The sequence below is a fragment of the Fulmarus glacialis genome, unplaced genomic scaffold (assembly GCF_000690835.1).
Source record: "Fulmarus glacialis isolate BGI_N327 unplaced genomic scaffold, ASM69083v1 scaffold12785, whole genome shotgun sequence".
NCBI classification, from domain to species: domain Eukaryota; kingdom Metazoa; phylum Chordata; class Aves; order Procellariiformes; family Procellariidae; genus Fulmarus; species Fulmarus glacialis.
The window spans coordinates 9,028-27,261 of record NW_009215013.1 but is presented as its reverse complement, the minus strand read 5'-3'; the positions used below and the strand labels follow the sequence as shown (position 1 = coordinate 27,261).

The window sequence follows — 18,234 nt, the reverse complement described above, 5'->3', positions numbered from 1 at the left end:
AGTAGCTCATCCAGACAATGGCTAACAGAGCTTCCTAAATCTGATTTGCTTGCCTAGATTACGGGGCTTGAGTGCTTCCTGTAGATGATTTCTTCCTCACACTCCCACGTATCACAAATTTATAGTTTTCTTGTCATTTCCCTTCTTTTTGGCTCTACAGGATTGATCCTCCTGGCTGGGACCTAAAAGAGAACCTGAGGGGGAACACCAAATGTCCCTGCTTGACTTCCAGAGCTTACGGAGGGGCTCAGGAGGTCTGCGGTCTCCGTTGTCCCCAGATTTGCCTTTTACCTGTTTCCTCGTATGAACTTTAGAAAGCAAAACAGTCTCCCATTTCAATGGGAGTTATGTTTGACAAGAGAGTACCGAGCGAGGCCAAGTATCTCCTTCCTCTAACACATCCAAGATTTACTGTAAACTGCCTGAGTGCATTAATCATCGGAGTGTGCTGGGAGACGGTGTTGTTTGCAATGGGAGCAACTAAAAACCCTCTTTTTCATTCTTTCCCAGAAATTAGAGTATTTTTATGTTCTCCTCCTCAGAGATACAGTGTTTTATGGTGACAGGTTTATGGCTCCTCTCTACTGTCAGGGTCCTCCTAAAACATCTGCCAAATGGAGGGAAAAGTTCAAAGTATCTTAGAAGAGCTGATCTCAAATCTGGATATAGGTACTCCCTACCACCACCATTATGGCCACTCCTTATGCAAGATTTGGCTTTAACACACTCTTTTATTCCCCAAGATAATTTTCAATAGTGTAATGAGTTTGCCCCATACACATGACAGAGGAGGTCTGAACATAGGACCACCTTTTAAGCTTCCCAAAGATTTTTCATTGGCTTAGAGCAGAAATTTCGATTTCAGCCAAAAACAGCCTTTCATATGTGATTGTCTAAAAGTAGAGTCTAAAACTTCGCTCTTTGACAACATGGTTTTTCTCTTTTTCCCCTTAATTGCTTATGTACTGAGAAGTTACAGAAAACATTTCAGAAACAATTAGAATGATATTTGCTATCACAAGCTGGATGACAAGTACCCTATCCCAAAGGATAGACCCAGTTTTATCCCATAGAGTATTTAAACCGCACTCTCTTTACACGCTTTAAATTCCAAGCAAAAATTCCGCTGAGAATTCTGCCAAAAGTATGTCTGCGTTATATATGGCCTATATACATGGCTGGAGGGAAGGTTGAAATTTCCCATAGTAAATCTGGACTTGGATCTGCTCCAGGATGCAGGTGACCCAACAGCATGGGGACGTGACCCAACAGCATGGGAACATGCCCCAGTCTTCCGTGCATGCCACTGGAGCAGGAGGCCTCCCCTAAGGTGAGGCAATAGTTCTTACGTTGCTGGTGAATGGAGAGGAGAGGAGAGGAGAGGAGTAGCAGCAGCAGCTAGGGCCAGTCATAACCAGGGTCCAGCACATACCCCAGCTAAGACAAAGAGAAAAATTGCTTACAGCCCTTTTGGCAGATATTTTTTTCCTCAGGCTCCTCTGGATGTTTTTGGATCCCAGCAGAGGACTGCAGTCCAAAACTCTTGCAGGCTTCTCAGATGAGTGTCTAACATCTGGTCCAGTTCCTTTGCATCAGGTATTTCATTAGATATATGTAGGTGACAAAAAGGGACCCCAAAGTCGTCTTTCCATCTTGTAGTGGAACAGACGATTGGGGGATCATATATAGAGGCAGAAAGCTATGAGTGTTTTTCCAAAGACCTTTGAAAATGCTGACAAAGTGAGCCCAGGTACTGCAGAGGCCCAGGGGTGGGTGGGATGCATGAGGCTCAGAGAAGAAAATGGATAAATTCCTCAGTTGCTGAACTTGGAGCCCAGGAGGAATGAGGGTTGAGGTATCTGGTCACTGAAATCACGAGGTATAGCATCTGTTCTCTGCCTGAATGACTGAATTCTTTATTTAAAAAGAAAAGAAAGTATGAGGGGTAATATACTCTTGATCCAATTTTTCTGCAAAATGCTTAGGATCTGAAAACACTTCTACAAAAAAAAAGGGTGATGTCTGTCTGCAAGCAATAGTTCAAGTCCACAATGAACAAAGTGCAAAGCTCTCAATCAGTGGCTGAAAGCATTCAGTGTTATTTTAAACTGTTAAATGAAAAGGGGGGGAAAAAAGTCTTGTAGGTCTACTTTCTAAATAATCCAAATCATGATGAAGGCTAGTAGCATGTGGAATACAAAATATTGCAGACACATCTGAATTGTTTGATATTGCTAATATGCAAACAGCAAATATGTACTTGGTGTTTTTTGATGCTTGAATGCTAGTCGAATGGCAATCATACTGACTGATTGAGTGAGAGCCCCTACACTCTTACACGAGGAATAAAATTGGAAACTTTTCAAAATATGATAAAAAATCGCCAATATGGAGTTATGCAGCTAAAATGTCATGGAGCTCTTTGAAAAAGTGGAGAGAAAATAGCACAGAACTATTCCTCTGCAAAACTGTTCCATATTTCTCTTCATTAATCCTGAACCAGATTTTTTCCCTCCCAATTAGCAAGTTAAAAAATGGGGATTTTTTACGCTCAGGGAGGCTTGCCTCGAAGCTTTCTCTATTCCACCTCTTTTCAAGTGCAGAATACCTATGCTTACTAAATCCTTCCAGCTCCTGTGGGTGGGAAGGAGGATGGGCTCTCCAAGGCAGCAGTTGTGTTAATGACAAGTCCCAAATCATAACCTGCACTTTTCACATTAGCACATTCATGTTTTGCAGTGAAGACGAGGGCTCTGTTGGTGCCAACATGGGCTATTCCTAGCACGACACTATTCTCCAGGGAAAGGATGTCAAACCTCGCCGGGCAAGTAGTATAAACTAGGGTTTATTTGAATGCTTTCCTCAGCAGTCCTCATGGGGCCCACAGGCTGGTATGGGCATTGCCTTCAGTTTGGATCTTTGGGCTTTCAGGCTTGAGCAAGCAGACCTGCATACATGCAATTTTAAACTCACTAAGAACTCACATTTCGTATCATTTGAAGCTTCTGACACGCTTAGCTTTGAATCAGTGAAACCTCCTCTGTACTAAATGTTTAGCCGGTGATTATGAGCCTTTGCTGGACCGGGGCTGAATTGTTAAACAAAGCAGAAAAGATGTTTAGACAGAATGAATTTTGGGAATCTTTTGCAGGCTGCGCAAAGCTGCAAAATCGTAGGAAGCTGGAATAAGGAGGAAGGACCTCTGAACACTCAGTCATTTGAGTTGGAGAGGTGCCCACCCTTTGAGATATTTGTCTGAACCTTGCGTGAACTGTTTCAGCTCCTTCGCTCTGTAACATGGAGCTGGAGCTTCATAAGAGCTTCCTTGCTGAACTTCCAGTTCTTCCCTCCGATCAGATTAGAAAATCGAGAGCCATGTCTTTCTCACGGTATTTTTAGCATTTCTCTTTCTGCGGGCAGGAAGCTCAGAGGCTTGTGAAAATGCTGAGTGCTCAAAATTTAGAAGATATTAACTGAGCTTTTAAAACCACAGAATCCTGATGCTTGCTTGGTCTTGGGGCATTTTTTAAAATTATTTTTTTTAGTTCCCTAAATTGGCTTTTCCATGACTAGTTTGGGGCAGGTAGAGAGAGGGAAGTAAAATGGATGGACTATGGTATGTGCCAGTGCCTTTTTGACAATGAACATCTGAAAGCTAAAAAGTCATCTGGAAGCTGAAATCCTTTGGGAAGTTGAGCAAAAGCTCCTGGGAAGCACAGCTGGTGAAATGTGGGAAAGGGAGGGCCTGACTGCAGAGCGCGTGTGTGTTTTCTGAGCTCCTTAAAAATCATGCCTTTTTCAGAAGGTGTGCTGTGCGAGCTGGGCTCTGTGCTTAGATTTCTTCATCGATGGTGCATTTTCCAGCGGGATTCCTGTGCTCCCCTGGGGTTTGTGTCCCCACAGTGAGCCCAAACACCGGTCATAGACCTGTTCCCAGGGGAAGCATTCCTCCTGCACCCCTCCTTGCACCCCAGCAATTCCACTCCTCTGCTCTTTAGGCTTTCCTTTTTTTTTTCCTTTTTTTTTTTTTTTAAATGAAGGTAGTCACATTTTAATCCAGGCCTGGATTTGATTTTCTCAAATCTTAGAGATTTAATTGTTTCTTGATGTTTTACTTCCTTTTGCTTTGAACTCTTAAATACTCTGCTTTCAGGGTGCTTCTCAAGGATGCAACAGCTTGGATGTAGGGTGCTTTAAAGGAAAGAAGAAAGACTCTGTTATATGAGTTCCTAAATCTTTTGCTTTCCAGGACTTCTGGGTATATCCAAAGAACGTCCGGTTATTTTCTATGTGCACTTAGCCAATTTTTCATCCTTTCACTAAAACACTTTTCCACTGTTTGGGACTTTAAATGTATTAGCACTTCTGACATTTAGTACTGTCTTAGAGCTGCGTTTGAATCAACCACACAATTAAAAAAAAAGTCCTTCAAAAAGAATAATGAAGTGAAAGGCAAACAAGCCAACTAAACTTATTTTTCCTTTTACTGTGCTCTAGAAAATACAAACTGATTCCTTTTTCAGGGTTGGGAAGGAGCACAAAATTTGAGTTCAGGTTAATTGTAACCACACAACTTTCTTCTGAAATCGTTGTCTGAGCAATAGCTCCAGGCACTACGATGACTTCTATGTTTTATGAGAAGTGTTTGTTTTTATTCATTCCTTTTATCAGTTCATATGAAATAATAACCACAGATGTGATTTTGGAAAAAAATGTATAAATGTCTAAACTCATTGCTAGAGCAGACACACCAGGTCTCCATAAAACTGAGACTTACACTTTATAAAAGGTTTTAAAACCAAGTTGGATTGATTTTAGGTATTTCCTGTCACAGGCTCTCTATATAGGTCAAGTATTTCACCCAGATGTGCAACCTGGAGGAGGGCTGGGCAGCCACCGAGACCAGCCTGTGCAGGGTGAAGACTCACAAATAAATTCTGAGGCTTGAGCAGTCGCTCCCATCCCCTCGGTGATGCTTTCTCATAGTGGGCAACACAGTTACTGCTGCGAGAGGAGGAGGGATATTAATTGCAAGGGCTATAAGCACAGTTGGGTGCTGGGGTATGATGGTGGGCTTGGCAACCTCTGCTGAAGTGGTCAGCCCGCCTTTGAAGGTCTTCTTGCTTGTGCATGGTGGTGTGTTTGCAACTACGTGTTTGTCTACATGCAGAGGAGGCAAATTTTAACGTCACTTCTGATTAGCAGCATATACTTTGGGAAGATTTAAGGATTAGTTTTTCACAAACCAGCAGGAGAGGAATGACACTCGGAAAGATGATCCTGTACTACTCACCTAGGTCTCACTGCAGATATAGACTACTTCTACATTCTGTTGGTAAATGCGTATTTTTAGTTTTAATAATGAAAAAATGAAAGATGGCATTTCAACTCACAGCTAAGATGACTAATGACTGTCTGCTGCCTAAAGGCATAGCTCATACTACTTCATCATGCTGGCTCTGAAGTTTGCCGGCTCCCATCAAGAGCTGAGTCAGAAAGCTAAACTGGTAGAAAACAGCCTACTATGAAACCCAAAACTGAATAGCAAAGTGATTCTATCTTCATCCCTGATTTACTTGTGTTAGGTTTGGACTGCTTCATCAAAGGAAGCTAATGCATCTGTTTCAGTATCATTTTCAGCACATTTTCCACCTTAGAGAAAAGCAAAAGAAATGTAGTTTGGTCTATGCTAGAGCTTAACTTGATTAAAAGTTGAATAACGTTAAGTAGTACTGACCAGAAAGTGGCTGATTTCAGTCTTCCTCCCGTGTAAATTTAGTACTTGGGAGTGGAGGTAACTATAGTAGCGGCGATAAAATTTAATGGCTCGTCACTCCTAATGAGACCTCCTTTACAATCCCTCAAGTTTTTCCTGCTCTATGTATGGGCTTCATGTGTGTGCTAGGGAGACTGAGAAGGTGAAAACTGGGTGATATCATAGTAATGCCATCTATTTCAGTGAAATTAGGTGTTTTTAGAGAACTGCTGAAGCTGCTCATATGTATTTCACCACTAGGTCTACTATAACCCCAGGTGTGCAATTCTGATCATCATGATGGAGCATATACAGCCCCTTTCCTCTGTCCTCCCCCCTTGGATACTTCCCTTGTGCCACCTGGGATCCCTGTTTTGCTCCAAAAGCATGACTCTGCTGCAAAATCCTTAAAGCTGGCAGAATTCTTGGTAGATGTATATTTCCAGGGCCCAAATTATGGACATTTTCCAGGTTATTTATGTTTAAGGAATTTCCTGACTATGCTGTCACTCTGTACAACTGCATAGTGAATGTGCTATACCTAACTATGGATATCTTTATTTCTGTATAAAGTTGCTACCACAGTTTTCATAGAGGGACAGGACAATAATTGCACCATAAGCCAATTTTATACTCATACAACTGGTTTTGTGCAGTTGTACTATTTTTGGTAAAATACATTCAAATGGAATTGTTAAAGTGGTTCAGCTTTAGCACTTTTAAGGTGCCTCATTTACTGAACCATGGTTGTATCTTAAGATAGTAGCTATTTGCTCTCTTGATTTTGTATTTGTTAATGGTATTCCAAATTTCAATGATTTTTAATGATTTTTAATAGCTACAATTAATGTTCTTATTGTAGAATCTTTGGTATTGCAGTATAGCTCAGTGATTTGATATTTTAAGCTATTTCTGGCATGAAGACATTGGACAGATACGCATTTTTAATAGTAATTTTAGTCCTATACCCAACCATTGTGCGAGCGGTCTGTCTTAGTTTTTTTCTCCATTGTTTGGCTAAGTCTATTTGTTTGGCTCTGGGAAAAAAAGGATGGTTCTCATTTTTGATGGCTGTACTCAGCTTTGCGGCTTTAGCTGGAATTACAGAAAGTCTTCATCCTGTGCTTCAGAAAAACATCAGAGGAGACATTTTAAAATTAATAGCACAGAAGTCAGCCTTAGTCAAAGCTCATAATAAAAAGCTAAGAATTGATACGATATTTTTCAGGCTATATTTTTGGGGGCCATTAAAGGGAATAATATGTCTTTTTCAGAGCAACTGAATACACATATTCTTTTGTAGAGAAAGTGGAAGGCTTGTCAGGTTTGGATACAAAGGAGAGGGTGCCCTGTATCACAAGCATCTGGAAACCTTTCCTGGGGCTATGCCTACAGTGATACTCAATGCCTCCATATGCTGATGGTCCACACTGAATACAGCTCGTCCTTGCATTGTTTCTTTTGTTAATGGCCTGGATACCATGACCATGCTTTGCAATAAATTCCCACCCTAGTCCTTTCCCATGTCAGGTCAGCAAGGTGGTGTTCCCACGGGCAGCGAGGCAGAAACTCTGGGGTGCTTGCCTGCACCTCCCTTTCCTCTGCCTTTCTCTTCTCCTAAAGAGACATGGGGAAAGAGAGATGAAGCCAGTTTAAGACTGCAAGAGCTATGGACAGTGTTTCCATACCTACCCACCTCTCCACCTGGAGGAGGCTGCTGCCTGCAGGCACGTATGGGTATGGTTGCTTCTTCCCCCTGAGCAGAAGGACCACAGGCAGCAAGAAACAGAGCCAGGAGGAAAAGCGGGAAATGCTTCTTTGCCCAAGCATGCTGACTTTGTGCATGTGGGATCGGGCTCCTGTATTGTCCATGTCATCTCCTAGGGAGGCTGTATGATGGCAACAGTAGGCAGCTCAGGGAATTTATATGGTATCTGGAGTTTAGATGAGCCTTGAGTCTGAAAGCTTGTCCAGAAAACTCCCAGAGAACAGGCTTTCTGGAAATTCCTGCTTCCAGCTGTGCCAGGAATAACAGAAGGTCTTCCTGCTAAATGTGCTGTTTTGTTGCATCTAGACCCAGCCACAACCTGGGTTTGTGAAGGGGGCAAAAATATGAAAAGTAATGGGAAAGAAAAACTTTCTGAATCTCAGAAATGTTTGGTTTCACGTCAGACCTGACCTAAAGGATCAAGATAATTCTTAACTTATTCTTTACTTGCCTTTAATTGCTGAATTTTCCCTCAACCTTGGAAGTAGCAGAAGAGACACTTTCACCCTTGCATAGAGACTGTACCCTGCAACTTTTCAAGTAACTGTTGTGCCCAATCCTGCCAGCTGGTGCACGAAGAGACACTTTCACCCTTGCATAGAGACTCTACCCTGCAACTTTTCAAGTAACTGCTGTGCCCAATCCTGCCAGCTGGTGCACAGTGTTTAGGTGGTGTAAAGAAAGCATGGAAGTGTTCAGTGTCTTTGCACCACAGGAGAGCTCTGTGTGTCACTGGCATCAGATATGGCGAGGACACAACTTTGGTGGCCTTAAAACCATCTCAGGGCTTTCACTCTTGTCTGCTGCCTCTGACTCCAGCAGACACGGGCTTTAAACCCACACCTTCCCTGCCCAGGACTGGCCTTGTGCCGTCACGCAGGAGATATTTGCAACTTCTCTTTAACTACCTCCCTTCCTAAAGAGCTGGTTTAGCTTTTGAAGCATGCAGGACACACGAAACACAGTTGCAGCAAATCTTCTGGTGAGACTCCTAGCAGGGAAAGGAGTGAATTTACTTGGAAGACAAAGTGGTCTCAAGCAAGCAAGCTAAGATTAAAAAGCACTCCCCTCTCCACAAGCTAAGAGGCTGTCAAAACACAGATCCTTGGCCCAGAGGCAGCCCCTAGAGAAGATGGTTGCAAAGAGGAGGCATATTTGATCATCAAAAACAGCTCTGAGATATCAGATGGGTAACATTTGTGGGAGCCTCACTCAGGCTTCACCCTCACATAAAGCCCATGAAAATGTTCCTCCTGATTTAAGGAGGCTTTGGGTCAGACCTCTAAAAGAACTAGGTTTTCTAACCAGAAGTGTTTGTGGCTTTTTTTTTTTTTTTTTAATCTTCAACAGCAACCATAAGGATAAGTGTATGTTGCAGTGCTGTGATAAATATTGCCCTTTCCTTCTGAGAGAAGTCCCCAACGTCTTAAACCCCATGCAGTATTCGTTGCTTGTCCTAGAAAAATATACAGCTTTGATGCAACATTAGAGAACAATTAATGTTGTCTTAGGATAGAAAGTTTTGGCATCTATTTAATCCTTTATCTGATCTTTGATCTGGGACTATAATTCAGTGTTTTAACTTCTATATAGGGGATTTGTTGTAAGTGCACATTGCTTGCTTCATTCTTTTAGTGCCCTGGGAATGGGTTTATAAGAAAAAGCAAATAAAAGCAAACTCTGTGTACTTAAAGAACCTTCATCTGCCTGTACTGCTTCAATTAATCTGGGCTGCATGGGGGCTGGTGGCCTGAATTCAGGCCAGAAAAGAAACTAGTATGCATTGCTAGCAACACTTTGGATGTGAACAAAGTCAGAAAACTGCTCAGACTGAAATGCATGGACCTGTTTCCAGGGAAAAGCTGGGCCATACCAAGTATCGAGTGTGACTCATGAACATCTGCGGAAATTTCACACTTCCACCATCACATCGTCAAAACAGCAAAATTTAGCTAGACCATGTTCCCCCCACAAATGTCCTAAGACTGTAAATATAACAAATTATTTAGAAAATGGAGAACGTTGTTCTCTTTAATTCAGCTCCCACAAAGGCTGTCTATCACAGGAAAACAATCAAAAGATATTTTCAGCAAGTAGCAGGTCAGCAGAAATGTGCTTTTACTGTTATTTCATGTTTCAGGTGCATTGCAGTATTAAAATACTTTGCATACCTGTGACCTAAGTATTACTTGAGACACAGAATTAGACTGCCAGAGTTTCCATTAAAAGTTTCTGCTGTTGGAAGATGAATTATCAACCACACTTTTCATTGGAAAAGCTCTAAAGTTAGCTGTTAGGGTAAAATTTATTATATTGACCTCATTAAGAATTTTTGTCCAAGACCATAAAGATCTAAGAATAGTATGAATAGTATAATAAGCGTTAAAGTCTTCATCCCCCAAATATATGCTTAATTGTGTGCTTAATTTACCTACATCAGTAGCTTCACAGATTTGCGTCTTCATTAACTATATGTTTAATATTTTGCTTAAACAAGGCCTAAATTCTGCATCTACCCTGGGATGGCCTAGAAAAAGAAACAGGGAATCAAAACCTAAAACTAAATCTGTCTTATTACATGGGATTTTGCCATGAGATACTCGACCATACTGTGTTGGCAAGATATGTGTTGAGTCCCCAGAGAACAAGGTCTCCAGAGAAGGGACGAGTCCGTAGCCAAGTCTGATAGGTTTACCGAAAGAAGAAACTGGTATTAATTACAGTGATAGGTTGCTGCTAGAAATAGAAATAGCATCCTAGAGCACCTCGTGCTGGCACCATACCTGCTTCCCTTCCCAGCCATGACAGATCATCTCCGTTGCTGTAGGTGCCTGCTGGCCACTCTCATCCCCCTACTTGGGCATACTCTGGCCACACTAAGGCCAAGATATGCAACGTGGTTTTGACCCTCTAAACTGGCCAGCATCATTTTTAAAGATACTTCAGTGTCCGTTGCTGCTGAATGCAGTTTTTTTTAAAATCGTACTGGCAGTGTATGTTTTGATCGAAAATGCACGACTTAAAGAAATCAGTTACACTGGAAGGGTGATGAGGTCTTCATATTTATCATAGTGATGTTCTTCTGTTGACTTTGGTGGTGCAAGCTCAAACGCCAAATGCAAAGCTACAGATGCCAACAGCAACAACAAAAAATCCTGGCACTAAAACCATTCTTTACATAGAGAAAATTCTATGTTCACTCACCATCAGCACTGCCTTGACCTCCTCTTGTCTTCTCTGAACTGCTGTATCTCTGTAGTGTAACATCCTTTCTCCCCAGACAAATGTTTTGAAGTGCAAGGGGATTCTTACATATTTAAAAATGACAAAGCTCCCGGAGCTAAAACACATTTAGAATCATAAAAAATAAATAGTCAGAGTACATTCTGCCTCCAAATGTCAAGGAGACTGTCAGACTGCACAAGGCAGATATTTCTCCATTTCTAGATCTGAGTATCATTGTGCATAAGGAATTAGACAAGCACAGACTTGCGGGAATTGAAAATGATTATAGGTATGGCTTTTAAAAATATAAGTGAAAAGGAAACATGATGCTTCTTTTTTCTTTCCATTTGAAAAATTGAACATATTCCTAAATTGATGGAAAATATTCTTTAAATAAAACAATAATTTGTCTGCTATGCCTCCAAAAGAACAGTACAGAATGATTTCCTAAATGCATCCTTATTAGATACAAAAGCTATAAAGACAATCTGTGCTTATCTGACAATCTTTATTTAGAACAGAAGAAAATAAAATAAATGAACAATTTAGGCAGTAAAGATGAACAGAAGTGTTTTCCTTGCCCTGCTCATACATATATCTTCTACTTATGAAATTAATATGTTTCTAAGAATGACTGCCAATACAGTTTTATCATAAAAACCAGCTAATGTTGCAGCACAGCAGCTATAATTATACTGCAGGTGTAAAGCCAACCAAGCTGGCTCTGCAGAAGGTGGTTTTTTTTGACCAGAGTTTCAGTGGAAGATGCTGCATCCGAAGGGCACAGCCATCATGAGGCTGAAACTGCTTTCAAACCTGGGCTAATACGCTTGCACAGAGCCGTGCTGAGATTGCGAGTTGAGTTGATGTTGGCTTGAGAAGGGAGCTCAGTAGCTCCTTTGGGTAGTGCTCTTGGTATAGGCAAGCCCTAAATTGTAACCGGTAAGTTCAGATTTCAAGAGATGAGGTTGTGACTGAGGTAATTCTCAAGTGTTTCGCCCTCCTGACTTCAAGGGACAGGCAATTGCTAACGGTGTTGGAGTATCAGAAATGCCTTGCTGCCCTTAGCTGGGATACAATCATCTGCCTGGCAACAGAAGCATAATTGAAAATAATGGACACTGAGATACAGCCATTTAACACAGCTAATAAGAAAGCTATTTCGAAATGGAAACCTCACAAGAACACTGTCCAAGATACAAATGTTATTAAGTCTGAATCCAAGCCCTGTCTCTTTTAAGGTCTTGGAATTAATTAATTTGATCCAGACATCTTATCAATTGCTTGTTTCTAAAGTGAATACCTGTTCATGGTTGCAAATCACACACGAAATCATGGTTGGATACAGGCCAGGAAGAGAGAAATGGCCATAACTCAGCCTCTGCCCTGCACCTGCAAGCTTAATGCTTGCTTTTCGGTTGCTCTAAAACATAAATACTCTAGCTGCATTTTGTTAGTAAGTTGTTATGTACATAGTATGTGGCTTTAAATGTCTTCCAAAGCCATAGTTGAATTTCCTGTATTTTACAATGATTGGTTTTTCAACCAGTTAAAGAAATGACCAAATAACTAGGTCATTTCCAGTTGAATATGTGAGGTATGAACTGCTCTGTTTATTCATGCTACCCAATTTCTGTAGCTTCTGCAAGTGTTTTTCGAACTAGCGTGGAGAATACAAAATCATTAAGACAGTCTTATTGATTGTGTGGCAATTTTCATTGTTGTATGGAAGATTTCTTAAAATTAAATAAAATATATTAAAGCAATACTTTAAAAAGTACAGTCTTTATGAATGCCATAAATCAGTTCCTTTTCCCGTATGTTTTTCAAAAATAGGTTGTCCTGATTATCTCTAGTAGCTTTAAGAAGTAGGGGGGACACACACCAACAAAATAATTGATCGAAAATTAAATTCACACTATGACTCAGGATTTATTTTTTTTTCAGTAGTGAAATGACAACTTTAGGTGGATCATGTTGTATTATAATGAGTAACTTGGAATTAACCAGATAAAGCCATGCTGAAAAATTTGCCCCCACCATCTCTGTACATTACAGATTGATGTTTTGGTCTAATATGCTCCTCTTTTCATCCCTTTATTGACGCTGGAATTCATATGCATGTGGAAAAAATTAATAGTCTCAAATTCTTAAGAGTCAAATATTACGGCTATAAATGGAAGACCTAATTTCATTTAAAAGCAAAATCAAAGGTCTCTTCTTGCGGAAAACAGCACAAATTCCATACATCAAAGCTACTGCAAACAATAGGCTTGATGACTCCAAGAATATCATCCCTGTGCAGAGCTGCACAGATGGAAACATCTAAAGGTCAATGGTCTTTTATGGAGAATCCTGCTGCTCTGTTCCCAGTTTGGGATGGTCACTGGAGAAAGAGGGGCCAGCTGTGAAAGGAATGCTTTTCATTAATTTTCAGTCAAGTGTTGGAGCAAAATACTTGGTTTTTCTTACCAAGTTAAAAGAAAAAAAATCTTTACGTGATTTGGTAAGTTAGTGAAGTCACAGCTTAAAGTCTAGTTCACTTCCAGAGAAAGCAAGTTCGCTGTTCTTTTACTAATTTATATAAATAACAGTAAAAAATAAATTCCTGGATACTATTGAATTGATGGTAAAGATCCTAACGATTTCACCTGAAATATCGTAAAGCTTGAGCATGTTGAGAAAGGACAGTGTGTTGTTAACAACGTGTTGCAGTTTTCGTCAAAGGTACCTATACTGCATATCGTAGACAGCTCCTGCCTGCTCTTAGAGCCTAATTTTGCTTTCATGGAAAACTCCTGTTAAATTGAGCATTTCATAATATTGGCCTGTTAATCTGATGCGTTCACAGACAATACAAATAATTCATCCTTGAAAAATAAAGAGCAGTCAGGCATGTTTAACTGAGATCCATACGAACATTTTTGAGTCTATTATTAGACTGCAGTTTCTCTAGAAACAGAGATAACACACACAAATACATGCAGGCAGTCTTCTCAGCCTGTAAATACCCATCTTGCAGTCTAAGAAACCCTCCCTGAAATCCACAGGTAACCCAAGAATATTGCAGTCTTATGGTAAATTAGTAACATTTCAGTCTGAATAAAACCAAACCCACTTCTCATACATACACTGGCAGGTGTATTGTCGCCCCAGGTACCTTCAGCCAGGTCTGACAGGCAGCTGCCAGGCTCAAAAATAGTGCATTTCCTACAGATTTCATGAAAATATGTCTCTGTACAGAAGAGAGCAATGATGAGGAGGGTGGAACGCCTCTGCTATGAGGAAAGGCTGAGAGAGTTGGGATTGTTCAGCCTGGAGAAGAGAAGGCTTCGGGGAGACCTTATTGCGGACTTCCAGTACTTAAAGGGGGCTTGTAAGAAAGATGGGGACAGAGTTTTTAGCAGGGCCTGTTGGGACAGGACAAGGGGGAATGGTTTTAAACTAAAAGAGGGTAGATTCAGACTAGATGTAAGGAAGACATTTTTTACACTGAGGGTGGTGAGACACTGGCACAGGTTGCCCAGAGAGGTGGTAGATGCCCCATCCCTGGGAACGTTCAAGGTCAGGTTGGACAGGGCTCTGAGCAAACTGATCTAGAATCATAGAACCATTAAGGTTGGAAAAGACCTCTAAGATCGAGTCCAGCCATCAACCCAACACCACCATGCCCACTAAACCATGTCCCTAAGCGCCTCATCTACACATCTTTTAAATACCTCCAGGGATGGTGACTCTACCACTTCCCTGGGCTGCCTGTTCCAAGGCTTGACCACTCTTTCAGTAAAGAAATTTTTCCTAATGTCTATCTAGTTGATGTCCCTGTCCACGGCAGGGGTTTTGGACTAGATGACCTTTAAAGGTCCCTTCCAACTCAAACTATTCTATAATTCTATGATTCTATCCTCTGAGGAAGGGGACTGCAGCTGCGCTGCCCCCGGGGCAGCTCCGTAAGCTTTTGCTCTTGTTCGGTAGCAGAGAACGGGCTGTGAAACACAATTTGGAAGAGACTGAGCTTCAGTGAATCCATTCCTGATGGAGCTGGCTGTTCACTTTGTGGGAAATTGTCTACTTTTTTATTAACTCCTAGCGGTACCTGTAGATTGCCCCTTAGCCTTGTTAGGTGCAGTAAAAACATTGAATTATGAACCGAGTATGTAAAAGCAGCTTGCTTTTATTTCCAGCTCAGACCTGACACAGGTACTTCTGGGTGGCTTTTGAGAGCCTGGGAACAGTGAGACTGCTCACAGAGCACCACATACCAAAGTGCAAAAGAGTTTGCAGGATTACACCATGAGATTCGTTTCCAAACCTGTCCTGAGGACTGAACTTGTTAAAGAAGGCAGGCAGTTCCCAACTATATAATTTACTCCCAGTAGAGATCTGTCAGAGCATGAGACTTCTTCCAGTCGGAGTACGATGAAAGATGAAACATTCTATAAGGAAATGCAATTAAAACAATCAGCCAATGAAACAAAAATCCTCTGAGCTATTCCTTCCTCTGGCTTTCCTTATACATCCTGTCTCTTCTCTGTTTTGGATAATTAGATTGAAAGCTCTTCGAAATGAGGAACTGTCTACATTTTGTCTCTTGTGTAAGACTAAGATCATTGTTGGTACTTTAGAAAATACATTAATATTTAGCATTTGTCTTTACTGCCTTTGATGGAGACATGTGGCCCTGGTTTTCTGCGAGAATTTTCCTAAGGATGAACAAAGAAATACTAGCGTGAATTGACATCACGGAACATTTTTCCTGAGGGATTTTAGGGATTTGTTATGAGCTAAGGAGGAGCGTAGGCAATCTCATACGTTTTGTCAGTTTGTGCATAGCAATGCAAAACTACACCTGAGAGTTAGACACGGTCAGGATGAGATTCTCAGGTACATACCCTCATGACATTTTGGTGAGTGATTACAAATATATGTGTAAGTGGGTTACAGGTATAGAGCATGGGAGTGAGCTCTTTGAAATTCTCCAGCAACGGTGGCACAAGCGAGATGGCAGTCCCAGCTGTCAGGCAGGTGGTGAGGAGGGATGGTTTGGGGACCGGAGGGGTGGCCTGGGGATTGGAAACGTGGCCTGAGCTCCATGACTGGTGCTCAGCTCCTGTCTCTCTCACAGCCTGTTGTGCAAGTTACAGCAAACCTCCCACATTGACTGCAGAAAAAACGTGTCCTCTCTCCAAACCCAGACGTGATACGGCCACAGCAGTGCAAAACCTAGTCTAACCTAACAAGTACCTGATCTAGATAATAAGTATGACACTGCTTTCCACCTCTGCCCCACGCAGACTTTCCAATTCCAGCTGGCGCTGAGTTCAGGGTCTCTAAATTGTGCTCTGTCGTACAATTTAGGTGCTCCTAAAAGCATCTCTCTGTGCTTTTGTTCACCTCCCGTGAAACACAGAGTGAGTCTTCCCCACCTCACCATGGTATTTTGAGGATAAATATGCTAAGCATTGTGAGGGACTTAAATACTGTGGTGGCTGGGGTCATTTTAGAGCAGAATATTTTTCTGATAATCACGAAGTAGACTCTTTCCAACATCTTATCTTCCAAAGCCAGAGCTCCAGGCTCTAGTTTGCTGCGTTGCTGGCTAGCTGCTGAAGTAATGACATCTGCTTTTCTTTCTTCGAGGCTTTGCACAATTTGGAGCTTAGAGAGATGGCCCCTTGTTTCAAAATTGCCCTCTTTGCTTAGTCATTACCTCTGCAGAGCTCGGCTGTCCGGCTTCCCAGACCTCTGTAACAGATGCTATTGTGCAATGTGAGGGACTGTGAGTGAAGTTTCCAGAACAGATTTTAATTAGAAACATAACGTCATACAGTAGCTTGGAATGAGTACAGGGCGAGGAAAAATCAAAGCAAGAGATGAAAAAGGAAATGCCAAAAAGAGAGAAAAATAAATGGCCATTTTACTGGCATTTTGTACTGAAAAGCACTTGACAGGAGATACTGTGCATATCCGTGAAAAATCGAAGCATATAGCAAGCGGTATATAACTATCTGAGACCCTCAAAAAGCCAGATCCTCAGCTGGTGCAAATCGGCATTGCTTCATTGATTTTATGAGAGCTGCCATTTCTCATTGACTTCAGCGGTGCTGTGCTCATTTATATCAGCTGAGGACCCCAGCCAGTTTGGCACAAGTGAAATCCAGAAACTTTGAATACTTGTTTGTTTTGTGTTGTGGGTTTGTTTTTTTTTTTTTAATTAAATTTTAATCAATCTTTTGTTTTGTAGATTGTCCTCCACTTGGTCTAGAGACATTAAAAATTACTGACTTCCAGCTCCATGCCTCTACAGCAAAGCGGTATGGCCTTGGGGCCCACAGAGGAAGGCTTAATATTCAGGTAACATCATTTTTTCTCCTAAGTGGGAGAATGGCTTAAGGTGTACTGTTGTATAAAGAGAACCAATGGATGGTTATCGGTTCTGACTATTTTGTCAGCTCATGTAATTCAAACAAAGGGGAAACACTGGAAATATAGATGCGAATAAGGTTGATGGATAACCTTTAGATTCGTGGGGCTTTGTCAGAAAAAACTCCAAACTTAGTGTGCAAATCCAAGCAGACCTCCATGAATAAAGCAAAGGTGGAGGCAGCCCAGAACCACCCCCTTCCCAGCTGCGGGAAATGGTCCCAGCTCCCTTAACAATCAGCCTGGAAGGAAGCTCACACAGCAAGTTGCTTTTTTGTTGTTTGCCTGTGGTTAATGACAATGGTTAATTGAAAGTGTGGTTTTAAGTGAAGCACTTGCCCTAAGGCAGCTTTTCAGAGGCAATGGTTATGCTACAAAAAAATGTTTCAATTCAGAAGTTACTAGCATACAATCTGGTTTAGCTTCTTTTATTTAATATTACAGATGTGCTTAGGTGCGTTGCAGGACCAAATCCTATTTTCCCATTTCTTGTGTTTTCCACTTTATTAGTGCTGTTTTCTGAATTACAGTCTTTTCCAGTGTAAAAATGTTACTTTTGCATAATAAAGTACAACATTTAAAACTCAAAGTCATAAACAGGATGTTAGCAACAAGCCAACAGTGAAAAATCTCTAAAATTTATTTCATTTATTAGAAATTATTTATTTATTAGAAACCTTTCATTATTAGACCCTCCATTAGATATTTTTTTTTTTCTCCAGCTGAAGGGGTTTGCTAGTTAATGAACTAGGGCTAGGAAGGATGAGCTCTAATCACCAGTGCAATTTCACATGGTGTAATGGTGGGCAGCTGCTGGAAGGAGGATCCACTCTTGGTTAAAATCCCACGGTGCAGTTGTCCCCCTTTGCTTCAGCTTCTTCTGGTGACTCCGCAGGAACGGCTCCATAAGCTTCTCTACGGGGGGGGAAAAAACCTGCCCCCCCTTTTTTTTTTTTAACTCCTCATTGTTTGTTTAAATGAATTAATTTTGACCCAAAAGCTCAGTAAAACACTTTGCTATGCAGCTACGCGGAGCAGCAGAGCCAGCTGGAGGTAAGTGGCA

General features: G+C 41.3%; 1 protein-coding gene across 1 annotated transcript in view; it reads left to right on the top strand.

The window, feature by feature from the left end:
- The window catches only part of LOC104077525 (inactive carboxypeptidase-like protein X2), a 34,958-nt gene that overhangs the window by 10,567 nt on the left and 6,157 nt on the right, over positions 1–18,234 (top strand). The window contains exon 2 of the mRNA XM_009578805.1: positions 16,993–17,102. Within this exon, the coding sequence (XP_009577100.1) occupies positions 16,993–17,102 (110 nt within the window). The remainder of the gene's footprint in view (positions 1–16,992; positions 17,103–18,234) is intronic.